This window comes from Labrus bergylta, chromosome 10, assembly GCF_963930695.1.
Source record: "Labrus bergylta chromosome 10, fLabBer1.1, whole genome shotgun sequence".
Classification (NCBI taxonomy): Eukaryota; Metazoa; Chordata; class Actinopteri; order Labriformes; family Labridae; genus Labrus; species Labrus bergylta.
The window spans coordinates 5273166-5290628 of record NC_089204.1 but is presented as its reverse complement, the minus strand read 5'-3'; the positions used below and the strand labels follow the sequence as shown (position 1 = coordinate 5290628).

The 17463-nt window shown below is 41.0% G+C and overlaps 1 protein-coding gene across 1 annotated transcript in view; it reads right to left on the bottom strand.

Annotated features, from left to right (window-relative positions):
• Window positions 1-6728: 6728 nt before the first annotated feature.
• The window catches only part of dntt (deoxynucleotidyltransferase, terminal), a 97238-nt gene continuing 86503 nt past the window's right edge, over window positions 6729-17463 (bottom strand). The window contains exon 11 of the mRNA XM_020651988.2: window positions 6729-7753. Within this exon, the coding sequence (XP_020507644.2) occupies window positions 7667-7753 (87 nt within the window). The 3' untranslated portion in view covers window positions 6729-7666. The remainder of the gene's footprint in view (window positions 7754-17463) is intronic.

Here is a 17463-nt window from a genome sequence, read left to right as displayed (position 1 = left end):
CACACTCTGAAAACTGTCCTCCCTCCCTAAAATCAGGGATACAGGTCATTTATCAGGATGGGAGCAGGTCACCTCAAAGGAAAGTTTGTTGAAGAAGTGCATTGTTCTGCTCATCACTCTGTACTTGTCACACATATTGAGTTTAAAAAGTCACACTGACATCAGTGTGAGTTTGTCTTATCCCTAAGATCCTTTTTCAACATCGACAGTTCACAAATATCTGCAATTTTTTCTTATTAGTGAAATTAAACAGGGCTTGTGCTTTGCTTTAATTCTCTGTGGAAATAAAACTAAACCTGCCTTGATTTATCCGGCGCTGTCATTAGTTTCATATGGAACTTATTTTTATGGGTATATCTTTCCACATGCATATCACTTGAAGTGATCCAAACAAAATAAGATCTGTGCAGAACTCGGAGGTGGTGACAGGGTCACGGATGAGAACTTTTCAAAAATCCTTTCAAAGTCTGTATTTCTATTTGATGCAGACATCTCACCGTGCACAGTTTTCTCTTCCCTCTCTGCTCATTTCTTTCAGAGCCGGCACGGCCAAACCATGCATTGCCTCCACTTCTCTCTGCTTGAGCTGACGTTGTGACAGGCCTTGAGAGGCAAGGATACACAGTGTCCTTATTCTGTCACCTTCCCCCATTGGCTTTGACTGGCCCCAACACATGCATTCAAACCCCTACAGCAGAGCCAATAAATCACTGTCTTCTCATACAATGCAACGGAAAGTTTGTTCAAGGAGCTCAGCTCCGACATTATCAGTTTTTGGTCCTGATCTATATCCGTCCTCTCCTTTTCCATCGGTAGGAGTCTGACATGAAAGGAGAGATATGACAGTGGCTCAAACTGTGATGTTCTTCACTGCATTAATGATTTGAATTATAGTCAAACTGATTGGGATCCGTGTGTCAGCTGCTTTTTGACATTTTATTCACAGAAGCTTTCTCTCACCTTTGAAAAATGTGCAAAACAATTATTCTCACTACACACTTACTCACTCGTTGTTCATCGCAACCTTTTGTCACATAACTTTGAGAGAAAACTGACACTTTATGTTCTATCTTCAGACCATCTCTGGAGAGGCGTTATGGCTGATGCATGTTCCCTCGGCTACATGTGTCCTCCTCAAAGAGCCAGCAATTAATCTTTGAGCACCTCCTCAATGCAACCCGTTCTCACTGAATGAGCTCTCTCAATCAACCTCGTAATATCTGCACTGACAGACTGACAGAGCTGCAAATGACCCTGAGTTATTTTAATTTGCAATGTAGCCCTAGACTGAATGATGAGACAATATGACCCATCAGTCTGTTTGTGTTAGTTTTACATTTCTCACTTGTAATTTTGTGGTTGTTTTATGTCTCTTTTTGACACCCTATAGCTGGCTGGTATATAGGGTGGCTGGTAAAGTGCGTCAGTGTTGGTATTTCTTCATTTTGAACAAGTTGAATTTGTCCAAGCTTTTCTTCTACTTTACAAAACCTGTTCTGAAGATAAGCAAAAGCAATAGCAGGAGTGAGTGGAAAGCGGCAAATCACAGTATCATCAGCATAGAAAAAAAAATCTGACTTTGGAATTTTGTCTTAAATAATATTCTGAAAATTAAATAATAATGGGCCGAGAACTGATCCCTGGGGAATACCAACACCTTTATGTTCATTTGCATCCTACTGTTTCAAGAAGCATTTTTGTTCTTTGCCTGTATCGAGATAAGAGATAGAAAGGGAAATTGGGCAGAAAGAGTGGGAAATGACATGCAAGAAATTAGCAACAGGTCTGAAATGAACAGACTATAGCCTCTGTACACAGGTCCCGACCTCACTGCTAGGCCATCTGCACCCCGCTATTTAACCCTTTGTGCTAGTTTTGTATCCCTTTGTTGTGTTGTCATTACACATATATTTTTTTGTCTTTTGGGGTTTTTGATACCTTTTGGTCATTTTGCACCTGTTTTTGAATTTGTTGGTGTCTGTTTGTGGTTAATTCTGTTTAATATTTTCTCTTTGTGTAGTTATTTAACATCTCTTTCCACAATTTGACATTTTAAGTTCCACATGTATTTTTAAATCTTTTTTGTTTTGATGTCTTGGCCTGTCTTTTATGTCTCTATTCGCAGTGTGTCTCTTTTGCATCAATTGTATGGTAATTTCTCATCCTTGTGGTTCTTTTACAACTCTGTAATCTTTTTTTGTGTGTCATTGCAATAATTTTGTACCTTTTTTTCTCAGTAATCTCTTGTCTTTGTTTTTGTTTTGTGTATCTTTAAAGCTGTTTGGTTGACTTATGGACAAATAAGGTAGGTTCAATGGAAATAGAGGCTCTGGCCCTTGGGTCTGTGCTGGTCGGTTCAGTCATCCATCAAAGACCGTGTCCCATTGCTCATGCTTAGTAAAAGGAGTGAGGTTTCAATTTTAAAAGACACAGAATGAGTGAGACTTGGCAAGCATCACCAATCAAAATGTCAATATAAAGCTCCTGTGCCATGATGGATCTGGACTGGCTAAAAGAATGGTTGTCAAACTGTGACTGATTGAAAGCTTTTGGGCCTAAAATGTCACTGAGAGAAAACGGGGGATTGGAAATGATTGCATAGGTAGAAATGAAAGCTGATTGGATAGCAGAATATATATTTTTTTGTCAGCAAATCAAGCACTTTTATGCAAATTCTTGCAAACAATTTTTCATATATTCACACATCTGTCATCTCAGTCAGACCTCAAACATCCAACATGCAAAAAAGGGAGTGTTTGCCAGACTGCAAGGAGCCAAAGGCAGTGATTTGCATGGAAAATGGACGATGTGATTGGCTGTGTGATGAATAAACAAATAAGCTGGATCTGAGGCTTTAGAGTTGGACTACAGTAAAAAACAATTTCTGAGCGAGATTGAAATTTGGACTATAATGAGTTAATAGAATTTGTCAAGTCATTGCTTCAACAAATATTTAGCCTGTGTAGAACAACAGCAATTATTGCAGTGCCTGATAACGGGTTAGCACTCCCTTGGAACCCTGTTTTGTTTTGGTACTTTTAAGCTTATTATAATAAAAGTCAATGAGGTGTTTTACTGGGAGGAAATGAAATGGGGGAATAAAGTAGATGGGGAATCTTTGCCGGACTACCAATATGCAGGGTTTTGTATTAGTGTGCTTGTTCTCTATTTGTTTATCTCTTTCATACATACACATGGACGTGCAATAAGCATGGCTCAGCATCAAATTGACTTTCTATATATGTAGTAATATCTTAGCTAAAGAATGACTTGTTTTACACCTCATATTCTCTTATTAAAAACACTTTTTTTCTAAATTCAGTACTGGACCGTAATGAATTAACATGAGATTCCCTCTTTTCGGCTGCTCAGGTTGATGCTGCTGGAACGATATTACTGACTCTCCATTGGCTGATTAACCTATAAGATTGGGTGAAGTGACACCATATTTAGTATTTTAAGTGTTAACTCAATTCAATTCAATCAACTACATAAATGGTAAAAGGTAAATGGACTTGTAAAGTGCTTTTCTAGCCTTCTGACTACTCAAAGCACTTTTACACTGCAGGTCACACCTACACATTACACACTGATGTAGGTTGCTATGAATAGAGACCATCAGAAGTAACTAATCCCATTCATACACATGCATACTGCCACTGACAAAACAGTGTTAGCAACTTGGGGTTCAGTGTCTTGTCCATGGACTCATCAGACATGTGGCTGCAGGAGCTAGGGATCGAACTCCAACCTTCCGGTTGAGAGACGACGTCTCTACCAACTGATTTTTGTGTGAATGCACCAAATGAAGGTTTTCCATTGCACAGTTTTTAAAAGATTAGCTAAAACATTTACTACAGTATTTTTACAATGTGGTACATACTTTTTGGTTCTTCACACAACTTAAGGGTTTTCTGATCAGGCCAAGTATTCCCTATATTTCTTCTCTAACTGTTGAAAGAAATGAGAAACACACTTACATAGAAACACTGCTTTAAAATTCTATTATAAAATACTTCAAACAGAAATCTTAAAGAGACTAAAATGTCTTTAATATTACTGTTTATATATATAATCAGTTCTATTGTTAGTTATTCACAGCTATCTACTAAAGCAGAGTCAGATAGAATAATGCTCACCAATCTTAATCTGTGACACTACGTGAATGTGTTGCTCCACAGGGACTGAGAAACTGGACACTTTGGAGCAGATAGCGTTACCTTAATTAATTTGTTGCCTCTCAGCTACATAAACAGTTTAATACTCTCAGACCAAAACAACAATGTATGAATTCTTAAATTGAGTGCTACAGCCTTTTAATCCCTTTACACCGGTGAATATTAAATGTGAAAGATCCAATTTGCACTTGAAAAACAATTAAGAAAAAGAGACTGGGCCACGTTCACATTTATTGAGGTCAGCTTGTTATTTATTTTTTTACACTGGAGAGATTTTTTTTTCTGGCTTTTATGGTAAACATTCAACTGGCTTCAAGTGAAAACATGAGATGACCCAGGAGAGCAGGGAGCCACTGTTTGCTCCATCTAGTTAACAATGACACCCAGGGCCTTTAAAGATTGTTTTGTGTCAGCAAGGCTGAGAGCATCACAGCAAGGGAGAAAGCAAGAAAGTCCTAGACCAAGAGGGAGGAAGGAGAAAGTGTACGACTGTTCTACTTAAAGATCTTTAAATAGGGTGATCCACCAGAATGTCTTGCCCTCATCTGTCTCTGCTCTGTCTCAAGCACTATGGGATAACCTAGGGACTGAGCATCATGGGTAAGTGGGTTGGGGTGTTGACATCAGGGCAGATCATGTCATCTGGAGGAACAACTTACTCTTACCTTAATTGTCCCAGATGAGTTCTCGGGTTGTCAGAGACTTTGTCAAGTATGGGGGGAAATGTATCTAAAATAACTCCTGCATCTTTAACCATCGAATCCCCAGTGCCATTCAAAACTTGATTGGCCTTCATCACGCACAGCTGTTCATCTGAACCTCTGATATTGCTATTATGGTTAGAAGCTGCTCATGCAGAGGCAAAGGGTACCCCGTGTTTCTATATCATAGGGCCACATTGAGTGCTGTCCAAAAACATGGACTGTGGAGTGGGAAGAGTTTGTTAAACCCTCCAACAAAGAATCTGCACCAATGCTAACTTACCATGCAGGTGTAACGCCTTTCATTACGTGTCATGGGAAGTGCTCTGATGCCAAAGATCCATTTTATCATCCAAACAAAAACGCCTTTAAATAAGATCTGTGAAGTGTTCTCATATTATGGAGTGAATTTTACATGTTCTGTATCTCACCAACAGTCATAGAGCTGCAGCTAAGTCTCCAGACATCTCACAGTGTCCCAGACATCCTCTGTTTGGTGAGTTTGGGCTGGAGGTACAGAATACCAAAAGCAAAGTCCAACAGGTCGAAAAAACGTTGTGTAACTCAGGCCATGAAACGAATGAACTCCAATGATGACCATGATGACTGATGAGTTGATTTTGGTTTAAATGATGGCTTTATGGACGTTTTTATACACTCTCAGTTTCTGTTGTTTCTTTATGAACTCCAGGTTTTATTTTATTAATGTTGTCTGATGTATCTTTTGTCTATGTGCCTGGGTTTCTAACCAAATTTATACGGTTTTATAAACCGTAAACTTCCCTTTCTAAACATAACTTTCTGATCTTAGCTGTCTCTCTTACTCTATCCTGTAGGCTAAATAAACAGTTCCACAGCGCCCCTACAGGCCTGGAGCACTTCTGTTTAAGGCTGAACTTGCAGCGTTTCTGTGTTTGTTGTTGTTTTCTGATTGTATGTGTTTTGACTTAAGTTTTGTTTCTGTACTTGCAGCGCGTTTGATGCTTATGCAGTTGTTTCGCCTATTTGCAGCGCGTTTGTGTCTTTGCAGCGCGTTTCCTTCGTTTGCAGCGTGTTTCAGCCTTTGCATTTGTTGTGGTAGTTTGCATTTGCTTTTGAATGTGCAGCGTTTCTATATATGCTGTGCGTTTTTCTAAATGTATGTCGTTTCATCAGTTGCTGAGCGTTTGACCCCTACCGGCCACCGTAAATTTACCCTCAGGGACAACAAAGTTGAAGCTGAACTTATTATTTGAGTGACACAAAACCATGGTTACATAAAGGTCCTATTTCTGTGGAAGTGAGGGGAGTTTGTCCCCAAGCTTGCTGCTGCATGTATACCCTCCACCTTAACAAAGGGTACTTCACTCAGCTGTAAAGGACCATCGACTGTATTGAACAAATGTATGTAGCCACCTTAATGTCACCCAATGGTTTTTTGGGTGAGGCAATAAATTGAAAGATAGTCATTTTCCCATCTGTAGTTGTACTATGCAATTATATTTTTGTACCCAGTGGAGTTGGCCTCCGCTGGCCATTTGAAAGAATGCAAGTTTGAGGCTCTTTACAATAAGCTACTCTTGAAACAAACTATCAAAAATCTGCAAATTTACCGGAAATTTCAGGTTGACTACATGTTCAGCCCAACATTTTTCTGCCAAGCCACCTAGTGAAATTCCAGTGTCAAGTCAGTCGTTACGATGCAGCAGCAGGAAATATTCAGAGATCCCCCCTCTCCAAACTGAAATGGGAAACTTCACCCTGTTAGTGACAGAAACAGCTCAAGAGTCTGCATTCACTTCTTATGCATTCTATAATCTGTATGAGATGACAAAGATTTGGAATATGATGAATTTGAAGAGAGAACATATTGAATTCCCCACAGGGATCAATGAAGTTTATTTATCGGTTGATCATTATGCTACAGAGCCACCGTGCACCAAAGAGTAAAAGGACACATCTTAACAAGCAAACATAGCACATATAACACAAGCCAATGTCACACCAATAAAATAATGGATGTTTTATGCACTGCAGTTGTTTTGAACGCCAATATCCTCCCATGTGGTTGTTAGTGGACTCATTTACCTTCCGCCTGAATTCTTCATGATTTCCCGCTGCAGCTGACTGCCTCTAATTTCAGCCCAGCATCTCCGGAAGGGAATCATTGTGGGACATGAGCGGGGACTATGGCAGCTAAATGATCTCCAGTGGACGTAGGCTTTAATAGAGGCTAAATAGTGACGCTTCTGTCTGAAGCTCATTACCCGCCTCTCAATACCCTGGAGTCCTGGCTCACTCAGCTTCACGTCGAGCACTTTCCTGCCAGGAGGAGGGTGATTACAACATTTTGCTCGACAAAAGCTCATTCCCCTTTGCTTCTTTCATCATTTCCTGTCTTCTCCCTCGCCCTCCCTTTCTGTCTGTGGTCACCCCCTTCTATGTTAGCTCGCCTCCCTCTGTGTTTCTTTGAAACATGCTCTCTCCTGCACCTCACAAGCATCTCAGGCGTATTATCCACTGGCTGATTCGTCTTTGTGTCCTTCTGGTGATTACAACACTTAGAGACAGGCAAGCCATGAATGGTAGAGTGTTTACCCAATTACAAACAATAAGCAGAATTATGAATCATACACCAGCTTGTCATCTCGACAACATCAACAACAAAAACTGCAATAGCAACACAAAAATGTACGGGAATCAAAAGCAGTTTGAAAGAGAATCACAAGAGAGCTGCAGAATGGAAAGCAGATGGGAGAAACGCTGATGTACGCACAGGGTATCATCCAGCCAGGGAGGAGCAGAGGCCTACGCATTTCTCTGCCAAGGCTCGATGTACTCCAGACCCAGATGGGCAAAGATGTCCTTTTCAGTCGTAGCTGCCAGGAGCTCTTTCTACAGAGAGGATAAACAAACAGAAAACCAGTCACTTCTGCAGAATATGAAGGAATTTGTCTTCAGTGCAGAACCATAAATTCTGTATTTAGGCTTTACTATTGCTGAAAAATGTTTGTCTTGTACCCACAGCCATGAAACCATGCTTCTATTTAGGCTCATGCCTCACTGCAAGCTGTCAATATCAATTAAGGTTTTTATTTGCCCTGACTGTGCCACAAGGCTAAAACATGAGGCGACTGTACAGATTTACATTTGACCATCCACCTCCCACATAAACACTCTAACCTTGCTTAAAGTGATTGCACTCTTCTGCAGATGAGTATTTTCCCTGACAAATCACGACAGGGCTATTAACTGCTGGCCGTATACCAACGCCAGGCAAAGAGCTATGTCTCTATAGAAGTGGTGGCGGGGCCTGACTCACCTTGGGAATGAGACAGCCAGAAGAGAGAGCGGGGCTGTGATTCTGACACTTCCTGCCTTCGAGTGCTAAACTGGACCTGACACATTACGAAGACATGGCAGAAAATCCGAGAGCACGTCGGCTCCCGCTGCTAGCCAAAGGCAGACATAGCTGGGAGCAAATAGTTGGCAGCCTGATAGAAAAACACTACAAGGCACGTCTCCCGGCGTACTGGCTTGTTCTTTATAATGCAAATGACAGGTGAGCCATGCAGCAGGGGGCTGGCGTGAACGCTGCATGAAGCTCTGCTCATATCACACCTCTTTAATTCTCTTTCAAACCTAATTTGGGTTAAAGTTAGAGCAGGTCTCACAATGTCGGTCCTACTTGAAGTTTCTATCAGATGTGGTGACGCTGTAGGAAATAATTGCTGAGATGTGGGAACATGGCGCTACTGAAGAAGAAGAGTCCTACAGAGCAAGAAATGAGGTCAAGAAACAAGTGAACAGTTATCCAGATCACCTTTACCACTTTATCTGGAAGTATAGGTGAATAAACAATCCAACAAAGAAAACAATAAGAATGTGATGTAATGCTAACCTGGAACCCTGGATACAATTTAGCCTTAATTCTCATCTAGGATCAGAAATGTGCATGCAGGCGCAGCTAGAAAATCTTCTCTTAGAACTTTCCTCTCAACGTTGTTTCCATTTTTTTGCATCTTCAGTTGCCAGTCAGACAGCAAACAATGGCACAGCATGGAGAAGTCTTGGCTTGAATGCCTTTAAACTCCAACTGCTGGCTTGAGTGAAAGCACCAAAAAGTTTCCCCTGCACCTCCAGAGGCTCTATCATCTATCTCCAACAGCTAATCTGGGGTTTCCTTGACTCCTGGATCCATTGGCTGTTAACGCTCTAACTCTGCCCTTCAATTATTTGTTTCTCTGATGTTTATAAACTGTGGCAGGCTGATATTTAATAAAACTAAAACCAATGTTTCACACAACATCCGGATTTTGACAATACTGAATTGTCTGCTGGGTTGTTTTTTGTTTGTTTTAGGGTTGTTGATGTCTTGTACAACTTGAAAAGACCAAGCACCAATCTCCAGTGTTGAAAAAGTGAAGCCAATGCGGAAGTGCAAAACCCTGCAGTTTGTCGAGTGTCCGCTTGAGGCTGGCTCCAGAAACCCCGGATGTCACTTACACATGACTAGCAAAAATGTCTGCTTTTACAGCATAAATGAACACGTTTTCAGCCTGGTACAAAAACCTAAATGGGTCTAACTAGTAATTGTCATTATTGGCAAACACTGTACAGGGGATGAATTATTTTAAAGCATATCTGTCTTGATTTTATGAACGATACGTGTTATCCATCGTTAGCCGCGATTGACAGGTGGGCACGATTCAATAGACACACAACCCAGCACCGAGGTCTCTTTTTGAGGTGATTGAATAAATCAGTTTTGCTGCGCCTCCATTTGGACAAAAACTAAAGCTAACAGCTAACAAAGTACATGTGTTTAATGCTAAGATTTGAAGCTGTCTGAAGACAACTCTTGTGTTACTATAAATCATGAGCTCAGAGAAAATCTGGAGCTTCTTTATTGTAATTAAATAATAATAATAATAATAATAATTTATCCTTTATTAATCCTGCGAGGGGAAATTCATTTTTTACACTCTGTTTAATGAACATGCAACACAAACATAGGCTGAAATACACAAACAGGATCCTATGGACATGTATTAATGGAGAGGTCTCAGAGTGAGGCGGCTGCCCACAGCGAGCGTCCAGAGCAGTTTTTGGGGTTCAGTGCCTTGCTCAAGGACACCTTGGCAGTGCTCAGGAAGTGGACTGGCACCTCTCCATACTAGACCAATTTCCGGACTTGAACCGATTCCCAACCCAAGTCCCTACAGACGGAGCGACTGCCGCCCTGTAAACATTAAAGTAAACATTGATTTTTATTTATAAAATAAAACTATGAGATGAAAAATATCGGAGCAGGTTTCAACAGTTTGACACATTTTTATCATATTTAGATATCTTACTCACCCCTCAGGGATACATCAATAAATATACGAGAACAAACCGAGGTGAGTTTCAGCGCTCCAGGAATATGACACTGTCAAAGAATTTACAAATGATTGTTGACACGGCAATTGTTTTTTTCTCACACAGAATATTTAGAAGTCAAAGTAAGTCAGTGTCACCCTCTGAGCATTTGACTGTCAAATTGAGACACATTAGTGCAGAGTGAAAGAGCTTCACTATGCCCATGCCATACATCCATACATCCATCCATCCATCCATCCATCCATCCATCCATCCATCCATACATACATACATACATATATACATACATACATACATACATACATACATACATACATACATACATACATATATACATACATATATACATACATACATACATACATACATACATACATACATAGGGGGTCAGGGTGGAGTGGGGGTTCTATAGACAGCAAAGGAAGCTGCAGGGGATGCCTCCCAAAGGGGGAGCACCCAGACCTTTATTTTTATTTTCCAATTTTCATTTTGTGTTCATTTCTCGTTGGCTATTTTTGGTTTGCAGTAATTCCTGCTGTTGAATCTCAAGTCATTTTGATCATTGTGGCTGGAAGTATAAACATGTAAATAAGGGGGGGGGGGGGGGGCAGCCAAGATAAAAATCTTTAAAAAAAGGGAAGGACACAACATGAGTGCAAAGACCAAATCACTCAATGAAAGCTGGTGTACATCACCATTTTGGAATTTTCTGTTTCTCGTGTACAGATTCAAACGCAATGCCCCGTTTTCTAATCCTCACCTGTGTAATCTTTTTTTTATTACCACTTTCTGACTCTAATTGAACCGTAACCGTTTATGATCATAACAGGTTGAGACTTAAAGTTAAATGGAATGATTTAGCGTTTGTCTGAGATCATTCAATCTCTGCAAAGACCAGGTCAAAGTCTGTTTGTGTGTTGACTGTGTGTTTTGGTTCAAATGAGTTATAAATCTGTATCGAATTGATGTCAGTTTGGATGCCAATTGGATTCAACCGGTTCAAAGGATAAACATTTATTTTCATCAGACGACAAAAATAGCACCCCAGTTGTAATTATCCATCGTGTCCTCTCACGTCCATCAGAGCTGAAACAAATATCTGAGCTTATTTGTGTTTCTTACTCTCATTTTCTCTGAGCAAAAAAAAGCATGTAATCAGTGCTGTCCAGAGGAATATTATCACTAGCTCACAAATAACTGTGTATTGTTACTGAAACAATGTTATATTTGAGTGAAACTATCACAGGACCCATTTAGTGGTCCATCTCTGCCTGTATTTTTCACTGTGCTCATAACCCTGAGCCCATTTACTGCTCTGATTGCTCACAACACTATGAAATGCAGACACACAGCTCTGCAATTTATGATGCAGCACGCTCTCCTGTATTAGACATAAAGGTGATAAAAAAAGCTGAGGGGGAGGAATGAGAGAAAACATGGAGGCTGCTGGGCAAGCCTGATGTGATTTAGAGTAAATCCACATTTCCAACAACACATAGCAGGGCTTTTTGTTCACAGGAAGCAACTCAGGATATCCAACTAAAGGGAACACAAAGGGCACAGATGAGATTCTCAGTGTTACCAATTTAGCCATTGTCCTGGATCAGGGCTAAAGCCCTCTTTACGCTGCACTGTCCACTTTCCTCAATCCCTACACGGCCTCAGGGACACACTGCTTTATTTACTTTGCACAACCTAGTGTGTTCTCTCCGAGCGATAAATCCACAAACCTTATGTGCCTCCGTGTTCTTGCCTTTAGGTGAACTTCAAATGGCAAAAGCAGCATTTATTTCAGAGCTTTCTTTTGGTGTACAACAGGAGCTTAGAGTTAAACAACAGAGCAGGGGGTTATTAGAAGGAGAGGTTATCTGTGTGAGACACTCAGGTTCTGTGTGACTGGCAAAACCATCAGCACCACGAGCCAGAATGGAAGCCGTGCGTGTCACTGGGAGTCAGTGTCCTTGACTTAATAAGCCGCTAATCAGCTACATGTTTCTCTGTCCGCCGCGTAATGACATCCCTTGTGGACGTGAACACATATCAGTTCCTGCAGAACATCTGCCCCTTCTCTGCTGCCCGTCATCGTCTCGCTGCCACCCGGCCCACTGCTTGATGGATGGAGCTGATGGACGTGGCTGCCTGCCCGGCTTAGACACATCAGAGACAGGGAGGGAGATGGAGAGAAAGAGAGGCAGAGGGGAAACCTGGATAGCAGCTCAACACTGCGCTGCCAGCAGGCGTCAGAAGGACAGAAACATGGAGGTAAATCAATATCAACCCAAAGAATCAACATGTGTCTGCTGGCTAAATATAAATAACATCATTAATCTGTGACAACAACTTTTCATTAACCAAATAACCACAAATCTATGCACGCATGCATCAAAGATTTTGTGTAATGTAAATTAAAACTAACAAAGCCAGTGGCTACGGACAACAAGAGAACCTTGTTGTCTTTATTAGACGGGACAGCTGAAGAGAGACAGGAAACGTCGGGAGGAGAGAGTGGGGGATGACATCCAGCAAAAGGCAAAGGTCGGATTCCCACCCACAGGCGCATGGCTACATAACCACTAGGCCACCTGACGCTCCATAATCTCAGATTTTATATTTTAGTTATTTTATTGGCAGTTATTTAATATGTGTACGACTCTGGTTCCTTGTTTTGCTGTCTTGTCTGTTTCCTGTTTCAGGTGCCAGTGGGTGTGGGCCCGGTGGTCTCCCTCCATAAGAGCTGGCCCCACTTCCTTGTTCGGGAGAGACTTGGAGAGAGAGATTTGGGAGAGAGGCTGTTCCCCAATGTCTCCTCCTCCTCTTGTCTCCTCCATTCATTTGTCGCAGGGTTTTGAGCTGGCCGTGACAACGACTTACAGAACAAACAAGATGCAAATAAAAACTGTGTGATTAAATTTTTCATATAAGTTCTGCAAACTCAAGTACGGAGAGATAAATCTGTAGCTCTTTAGAAACACAGGAAGTCAAAAGCAAGCAGAGGTCTGCCAAGAAGCAGAAATAAGGTCATGCAGAGAAGTATGCAAACCTAACCTGATGCAAATTGATTTAAACAAACTTGCTGGTGGGAAAATGTGTTGGAACAAAAGCCTCAGTAAGAGTGCTGTCATCTCACTTTGAGTGCTGACGGTCTCCTCGACCACAGCGTGCATCCAAACATTAAATATGGAGGTCACGCTGAATGGCAGATAGACATAAAGCTTTGGTAAAGTAACACTTTGAACATGTTGTTGTCTCTCTCACACGGAGAATAAAAACATATTCAGAGCGAAGCGTTTAACCTGAGGACGTCCACTTTCATATGAGGCCAAGGTAATCTTCTGAGACTCAAAGGCAAAGATGTGATGTTTTCTTTCACTAGCGTTTCAGGTGATCAAATCAGCCTCCTTTTTATTTGGACCTTCTTCTTCTCACTGACAGTTCCAAATAGATTACTTTATTGCCAAGAGATCAAGGAAAAACACTTTGATTGCCTTTAAGTTAATTTATCTTTATTGCAGCACACAGGAAAAGGCTGACAGGGGCAAAAAAAAAAGGAGCTCGAAGTCGATTATGCCCCTGTGTCTTCCTCCAGCAACGATCCGCTGAACGCCCACACTCCCCCTGTGATCCGCTGTGCCAGAGCTCAGTTCACAGGACAGCCGAGCGACCACGGAGGGCACAGACACCTCACTAATCACGCCAGCAATTAGTGCAGGCATCATAAAGCACCGCTGCCGATAAAACAGCTATCGAGTTTAGTGTTCTCGCCATTACCTTTCCTTCCTGGCTTGCTAATCAGCCGGTGCACTGGGCAGAGCGGCAGACGGGCAGCGAATAATGAATTCCTAATCAGAAACAATGGGATCCTCACTCTAAATCCCCGCTGTTATGGCGCTTTGCTCCTGTGGAGGAGTAAACATTTGCAAATCAAAGTTATCAAGTTGATTAGGCTGCCCAAAGGTAATAAACAGGAACAGTGAAGAGTGGGAGAAGTGCAATAAAAGCTCCATGTTTTTCCAATATAGTGTTACCAAGGAAGGACTGTGACTCATCTAAATATAAATTTCTATTGTCAGTGAATAAAGAAACTGAAGGGCAGCAGAGACCAGTCAAGTGTCCTTATTTGTTGGCACTAAATGTTCACATTTTTTTATACTAAATTATGAAAAAGTGTCAATCTCGATTCCAGCTTTTTTTTTTTTTTAATCTATATCTTCCTCTGACTTTGATGCATGCCTTCATGCATTTATTTTACCAGTCTAACATTGATAAATACTCTTGATATAAAGTCACGTCACACTAGGTTTTTGAGATAAGGCAGCTTAGAGATTCAAAAGTAAAAAATGTGGAAATGGTTAAAATGTTAGTCAGTGTGAACGCTCTCTCAACATTGAAAACATGAGAAAATGTGTGAGAGAACTAAAGATGTTCGACTTATTAGTTGTTGATATGTACCCAAAATGACTGTGTAAAAGACTGCAGATGTACTTTGGCCAGTACAATCCAACAAACACAACCAACATGTTTGCAAAGACAGACAATGTGTGAACTAGTGTTCAGACTTTCCTGACTGACCCTATTATTGGTCACAGAGTCGTTGCTTGTCAACAGGCAAGGCAGGCAACTGCCCAGAGCAGCGGCAAAAAATGCAAAGACGGTCGGAAACCTCCCTAAGGGATTCCCATCTGACAGACCTCACTCTCTTTGACCTGCTGCCATTGGTTGGATGCCCCCCCCCCCCCCCCCCCCCCCCCCCCCCCAATTGATTTTTGCCTAGCGCCCCAACAGACTCTAGAATCGCCACTGATGGGTCGCCATATTGGAAATTATGTCTCACAAGAAACTTTCAGCCAATCTAGTAACAGATAAAGAAGCGGACCTGTAGCTTCTTAGCAAACATCTTAAACACACAAGTCTGTCATTCAGCCACGCCCCTCATTATGCATAACTCTTAACCTTAATATTAACAACAGATGAGATATACATCCCCTCCACCCGCCTCCCTGCAGAGTGTCCCAATAAAGAAATGAACAATCCAGATGAAACCATTTTTTTTCCTATCAGGCTGTAAACATGTTTATTTCTGCTGTAAAAATGGATGTGGGTGTTAATGGGACATTAGAGTCAGCCTCAGGTGGACACCCCAGGAACTAAACTTTTCTTTCACTTTGAGTTGGCCTCATTTAACACAACGGGTTGCTGCTTGATATTCACTCACATGACAAATTGATATCATTAAAAAAAACTCCACTCAGAGCTGTTAAATATTTACTTGATCTGGCTTAATCATAGGCTGTTTATAAGAAGTGGGAGAAGTATCTGGCTCTGCAAAGTCAAACCAAATCTGTGGGCTATAGGGGACCCCGAAAGAGAAAAGCGCTACAGATAAAAGATGGATGTATGTTTGCAATGGCCAGCAGGGGGGTAACACCTTGCAAAAGAAAGTCTAATCGTATTAAAGTAAAACGGAAAATGTTCCCAGTTCTCCTGGGATCTATCACAAGATGATAATCTGTTGCTCACCTTTTAAATCTGAATGTTTTCACCCCTCTCCTTCCTGAACTTCATCGCAGACATTAGGAGGCGTTTTGTGAACTTGTGAAGTGAGAGAACCGTCTGTCGCTGACATATGATGTTCTCTCTAATCTGGAGAGCCTGTAACTGTAGCTCCACTCTTCCTCATATGGACCCAAACAGAACACTTTCCTAATGATAACAATAAATTAACTTTCTCTGCTCCACTGAAGCCCATAAATAATTAATTGGTTTGTGGGAGAGCTTGGCTGGTTTTGCATGACCGACTGGCTTCCTGTTCCAGACAGTGTGATCGGATGCTGCTGCCTCAGCAATCCTTTCATTGTGCTCAATTAAAACAGCACATTGGCAAAATATGAGCTTTGTTTTGGGCATTTTAATGACACCTTTTTATACTGAGATGAGCCAGGATATTCAGAGGCAATGGACCGCTCACATCCCTGACAGGAAAATGAAAAGTGAAGATCCGAGCTGCAGGTTGTGGACCGCGAACGATCAAGGTTCTTTGCTAAAAGTTTCAGAAAGGTAATTTCCAACATCTTTTAAAACGTTTAAATATAAAGGGAGCTGTTTTTACCATTTGGCTCTCATGCTGTAGTCATAGAAATGAGCTGTTATTAGAACAGCTCCGTCACTCTGACATCTCTCCATTAGTGCATGTCCATAGGATCCTGTTTCTGCATGTGTGTATATACTTCAGCCTATGTGTATGTTGCATGAGTAACAGAGTGTAAAAACAGAAATTTCCCCTTGCGGGATCAATAAAGTAAATCTTAATCTTATAGTGATGGCATCTACCTTTCATACTAAAACTAGAGGCCTTATAGCTTTTACTAGTTACTTTTATGAACTATGCACTAATGATAATTTTGTTGATAGTCTGATTTCATTGGGCCACACCTTGCATTGATATAAAGGCAATTTATTCTCATTATAGCGTCGTGTAGCGGACTCTGTTGCTTTGACCGCAATTTCTGCACAGTTTTTTTACATCACGTCTTACTTCAGGAAAAACCCTTTCTCTGTTTTTTTGGCCTTGTTTCTCGCGCTGGGGAAGTTTATCCTTCATATATTTATTTCTATATAAACCAGCTATCGATTTATCAAGAGATTACATTCAAAAGTTTCTGCTCTTTTGTCTGGCTGTGAGCGACGTCTATGAACGGTTTGACTCGGTCCTGTTTTGTGTTTTGCATGTGGAGCTAAGCCATGCTCTTACATGGATGGACCTTAGTGGGGAAATGTTACAGAAAATATGAACGTGAACGGTGGCTGCACCCTCTGCATAAAGTAAGGAAAATAAAGCCTGCTCATGCTCAATACGGCTCATTTATTTAAAATGATCAGTTAAGACTGCACAGACCGGCCATCCTAACATACATATAATTCATATTTTTAGGTTATAATGCATGAAATAAATACCTCAGGTTGTGGTTAATTCAAGCTTACAAGTAATCATGACTAGCATCACATCAAACATCTGGATGGCGGACAAACCAAATATCTAACTAGTGTACTTGGACACTTCTGTACCCACACTGATAAAACGAACTTGGTGGTGTAGTAAAATATACTAATTGAACTGTCCTAATGTCTACAATAAAATGTTAAGTTTCAGCGGGAACTATATTTTGTCAAGTAAAATTACATGTATGTACACAATTTATTCATGTATTGAAAATGACTGTGTGGAA